Genomic DNA, 5,364 nt, shown 5'->3' with positions numbered 1-5,364 from the left:
AAAATTGACGAGAAAAATATTTTTGAACAACCGTAGTGTATGTACATTAGGGTTGTTCAAAAAAAAACTTTTTTTTCCTATTGACTAAATTGTCAGGTTGTCCAAGAAAATGATGCACACCAAATTTGACTCAATTCCAACCAGTCAAGGCCGTGCAATCTTGAATTGAAATTTTTAATTTATTAATAAAAATAAAAAAATAAAAATTCTCAAATTTTTCTGTCAACCCCATGAAATTGTTGAGCTGTCTTCAAAGACGATGCAAAACAAATTTGAGTCAATTCCGACTAGTAGAAGCGGAGTAATTCACGTTTTTCGTTGATAATTGTCGGATTATCCTTGGTCCGGGGATTATCAACGAAAAACTCAAATAGTTCCGCTTCTACTAGTCGGAATTGACTCAAATTTGTTTTGCATCGTCTTTTAAGACAGCTCAACAATTTCATGGGGTTGACAGAAAAATTTGAGAAATTTTTATTTTTTATTTTTATTAATAAATTAAAAATTTCAATTCAAGATTGCACGGCCTTGACTGGTTGGAATTGAGTCAAATTTGGTGTGCATCGTTTTCTTGGACAACCTGACAATTTAGTCAGTAGGCGAGTGAGATTTGGAAAAAAAAGTTTTTTTTGAACAACTCTACTATACAGGCATCAAACCGAACACAAGCAGGGTGAAGCAAGAACAGTTTACTTACTTGAGCATATGATACCTATTTATCACTCAACTTTGTCAGCACCAAAACAAACATTGTGTAAAGTTTTCGTGCAGCAGCAATAACAACTAATATGCTATACCAACCTGTCGAGAGCACCTTCCAAATGCTCATGGCCGATATCAAAATGATAGTTGGTATGGTCACAGTCGGTATACGCATTTGAAGACCCTGCATGTTGACTAATAAACTGAAAAAATGGGAGGTCTTGAATTATGATATCGAAATTAAAACATAAGATATCCAGTGTTACTTTAGAGTACTCGTCTTCTTTCGGGTACTTTTCCGTTCCAAGAAATAGCATATGCTCGCAAAAATGAGCGAGACCCGGTAGGTCGTGAGGATCTGACTCGAAGCCTACAATACAAATGGGAATAGATAATGACTCGTGTACAGCAATGAGATAATTGGTGAAGGCAAACTCAGTACATGTGGTTACACTGAACACCAGCCTATTTCAAATAGGTTTGTTACTTTGCCAACTGCAATTGAGGAGGAGCAACATCTGTAACCAAGCAACGGCTAACATGAAGCCGCACATTTTTGTCGTATCTACTGTAATGACCCTAATACAAAGAATAATATAATACAACTTTTGTCACATGTTTCCAAAAGCATTAGATTCATTAGCTTCCAGTAACTGGCAAAAATGATACAGTATCTCCCACAATGTCAGAAACGAAGTACTTCTCCTTTTTCCAAGTACTCAAGTAGGTTTTGCCTACTTGTAGCTTACTACTTACTCAAGTAGGCCTACTTTTCAGAACTTCATTTTCTACTTAACTTGAATTAGTTTTGTTGCCTCTTCAAAATTGCTACTTCTTGTAAATGTGTAGAAATTTACTGCTATTTCTACTTAACCCTTTTAAAATCTGCACTTTTCACCGAATTTGAATCGGTTTGCTAAAATTGCGATTAAGTTACATCTACACGCTCAAGCAAGGCGTGTTTGGTATCATAGTAACGAGAAGATTGCCCTCTAGCGTTTTACGCCTAAGAAACAGCTATCCACAAGAGGTATCATAGTGCTATGGTCTGCTGAAGATGGAAAAGTGTCTGTTCTGATCAGCAATTTTGTGTTTATGACCTGGTGTGAACTATGGTAGCCTCGTTCTGCGTTCTCGAACATAACCTACTTCAGAGATTATGATAATATCTTTTCAACAAAACATCACTCAATTCTCTAGCATTATTCATCTCGGTATTACGTAGGGAATGCTGAGCTGATTGTTCAGAATTTCGGTAGGTGCGTTATTCGACGGCGATGCCGGCTCATCACGGCTGACTGAGCACAGCTAATAGCCGTATGTCGATGTACGCATAAAGTTGGCTGACGCATTTCAAGCGCTGGACTCGTCTATTTTCGACCGAGCGTCTCGTGTAAAATCGCTGGTGTTTAAAAGATATTCGACTTATACATATAAACCTGGTATCACAAGAATCAGAAGATTGCTAGCTTTCCCTACAAACAAAAATGAAGCCTATATGACGTAGACAAATAAAGATAGGGCCCGATGAAGTTGACCGATTCCGTATACGGAATCAGATTTTAAAAGGGTTAAGTGGCAACACACTACTTTGACCACCTCAGACACCTTGTGCTATAGATTGCTACAGATAATGTGACAGGTTTCAACAATGTTTATGGAATGTGTATGTCGAGACAAAACGTCTCTATAAACTGAATTCTATGTTATAGGCTACACTGCGACCTGTGTCATGTTTCGTACCTACATTCACATCAAGTGAGGCGGCTGCTTTATCGGTGTCAGGGTCGCTTATCAACATCACCTTCATGTGATTTTGGAGGATGAGGCCCCGGTATTCTCTCTTGTCATTTTTCGACTTCTCAATTGACTGGATCACCCTAGATCGGAATTCGTCAAAACCAAAATAAATTTGAATGAAACAAGAACCGTACACGGTAGCCTACCTTTTAGGAAATTCTGTTTTTGTCATGTCCATCATCTGACAAACCAAGTATTGTGTAGAAAAATTTGCTCTGTAAAAGGAACATAATATGATATGACATGATATATTACTGGAAGTCTGAAACACAATTTCCCGTTCATATATTTCAATTACTGAAAATGATCATTAAAAGATACCTATCAATTTCGGGCTGAACACACAGACATCAGTTCACTGTAATTAGGAAACCATACTCTTGAAATGTGTTGACACACTGTGAAATAAGACCATCCAGGTTACCCGTAAATAATCAAAACATACACTGATACTAACTCATACTACTGATACTAATGACACGTTACGAATGATGATACCTACGTTTGATTCGTATGGTAACAAAATTACAATCGATGATACATTGGTAAAGAAAAACATCAGTTGTGTCTGTGACCAAAAATTCGTAATTTCAACTGAAGCTGAGATATGAAGAACCTCCACATACAGAGCACTTGTGCATCTTTACATAATTTACATTATACTTGACCGTTGCATTAGTGACTACAATTGACTGAATTAAGTATGCTGTGACAAACAGAAGCTTATCACTTTCTGTATCTGGTTCACTTGATTAATCGGGGAAAAATCAAGGTGTTATTTCCGCAATTGATTGCATGTAATGAGAATTTTCTTTGAGTAACAGATTGAAATTAGGGCACTTCCTCGATGGCAGTCAGAGATTTAAAGTGTTCACCATGATCACCAATGAATGTTTTCCATGAACACGAATAATAGTTTATAAACGTCAAAATGAATTGTTTTTTGTGCCTTTGGAGAGACGGATATTAGGGTGGGGGAAAGGGAGATCGGAAGTGTGTTAGGGTCAAAGTCGGGGTTAGGTATCCCAAGATTAGGGTTGGGGGATGTTAGGGAAGGGGGATATTATAGGGTTGGGGGAAAGGGGGATTGGAGGTGGTTTAGGGTCAAAGTTGGGGTTAGGTTATCCCACGATTTGGGTTGGGAGAGGCGGGGTATTAGGGTTGGGAGTTAGCATGATATTAGGATTGGAGGTGGGTTAGGGTCAAAGTTGGGGTAGGGTATCCCAAGATTAGGGTTGGGGAAAGGGGTATATTAGGGCTGTGCGAGAGGGAATATTAGGGTTGGGGGAAAGGGAGATTGGAGGTGGGTTAAAACCCGGTTGAGGGTAATCTAACCCCAACTTTGAACCTAACCCACCTCTCCCCTAACCCTGATATCCCCCTTTCCCCCAACCCTAATCTTGGGATACCCTACCCCACCTCCAATCCCCCTCTCCCCCAACCCTAATATCCTCCTTCTGTAACCCTAATAGTGCCGAATTTAGTACGTGAACTTTTTCACACCACAAGAGATCAACAGTGCAGAGTTCGAAGTGCTTCAGCATTCCAATTGTATTAGGCAGGGTTGTAACCAAGTCACAAGTCTCCGAGTCAGAAGTCAATCTCACTTTTATACTTTTGACTCGAGTCAAGTCGAGTGATTTTTAATTTCACCACCGAGTCAAGTCAGCGAGCAGAGGGTCGAGTCGGAGTCGTGGTATTATGACTCAAGTCCGAGTCCAAGTCATTGCGTTGCGTTGCCTGGTCAGTTTCGAGTTGAAGTCTTGTTAAAACCACTTTTTATAACTCTGTTTGGTGATATCGAATGGTTCACATTCAAAATATACTAATTTCCTCACTTTTAATGTCAGTTTCTGGTCGAGTTCACTGGTAATCGCATTTTCGAGTACCAGTAGGCTACCAAATAAGCAAAATACCAACAGTGTGGTTACTGGTTACTTTACTGTTCTTCGAAATTATAATGAAGTGTCGATCTCGGTCGTCTGAGACTTGAGTGAAAGTTGAGTCATCTTTGCATTTTGATAAAATGACTCGAGCCATATGACTTGGTGCGCAGAGTCACGCTCAATGACTTGAGTCAAAGTTGAGTCATCTAGTTGCATTTGTATAAAATGACTCGAGCCAAGTGGAATCATCTCACGACTCGAGTCGAGTTGAGTCATGAGATGAGTCGTGTCATTACAACCCTGGTTGGTACTAGGCCCTATTCCATTCCACTGTATAGAATCCGAAAGTAAGTATTAGCAGTTTCTTAATGCCCAGCATCATCAAAAGCTACAATACATACAATACTTAAATATAAGCAATACACCGACCATACATGTACGGTACCTTTTGCCAAATTCCCAGCTAAACCGACGGAAGCCAATGGCAAATACCATCCAACGAACCAATTCAAGTGATTTCCGCGGCTTCACTTCGAGTTGCACAGCGCTAAGAAAACATATACTGTAAACTGTATAAGTAGTAACAGCGCGCAATCAAAACCGGTCGACAAGTATATACAATACAATACAATACGACGCCAGGGTGACCAGGCAGTGATAATCGAATGTAAACATGGAATGACAACGACCGATTTTGCAGCTTCGTTCCGCTTCGCTGAGGCAGGGTCCGTAAGGTTTTTGGAAATCCAAAAGTTCGATCTGTTTTATTAATATTTTCATCATTTTCAAAACACCACAAAACTGCGATAAAATGAAAAGATACGACGGCGTCGAAACGACTTGGAGTAGTCTTTGGGATCAGACACACACCTTGGCCAAGGAGAAGTGAAGAAGAGGCATGCACATTACACACTGAATGAAACGTAAAGCAGATAATATAAAAGGCAAGCGACAAAATGAGGTGGAATGCGGCGGA

General features: G+C 39.6%; 1 protein-coding gene across 2 annotated transcripts; it reads right to left on the bottom strand.

Annotated features, from left to right (window-relative positions):
• Window positions 1–692: 692 nt before the first annotated feature.
• Window positions 693–5,021, bottom strand: LOC145453191 (insulin-degrading enzyme-like). 2 transcript variants are annotated; one of them, XM_080331169.1, is made up of 5 exons: window positions 4,823–5,021; window positions 2,649–2,717; window positions 2,446–2,582; window positions 969–1,072; window positions 693–905 (listed from the first exon to the last, which is right to left on the bottom strand). In XM_080331169.1, exons 2-5 carry the CDS (start codon window positions 2,681–2,683, stop codon window positions 792–794), a joined length of 390 nt encoding a protein of 129 aa, XP_080187295.1. In that variant the 5' UTR covers window positions 2,684–2,717; window positions 4,823–5,021; the 3' UTR covers window positions 693–791. The 2 variants fall into 2 exon arrangements, with proteins under 2 accessions (XP_080187295.1, XP_080187294.1); XM_080331168.1 differs by having other exon boundaries at window positions 697–905; window positions 4,834–5,021.
• Window positions 5,022–5,364: the final 343 nt, after the last annotated feature.

This window comes from Botryllus schlosseri, chromosome 13 (assembly GCF_051294905.1).
Source record: "Botryllus schlosseri isolate E-star chromosome 13, Bs_hap1, whole genome shotgun sequence".
NCBI lineage: Eukaryota > Metazoa > Chordata > Ascidiacea > Stolidobranchia > Styelidae > Botryllus > Botryllus schlosseri.
Note: the sequence above shows the minus strand (reverse complement) of the source record. Positions and strands in the feature narration are given on the sequence as shown.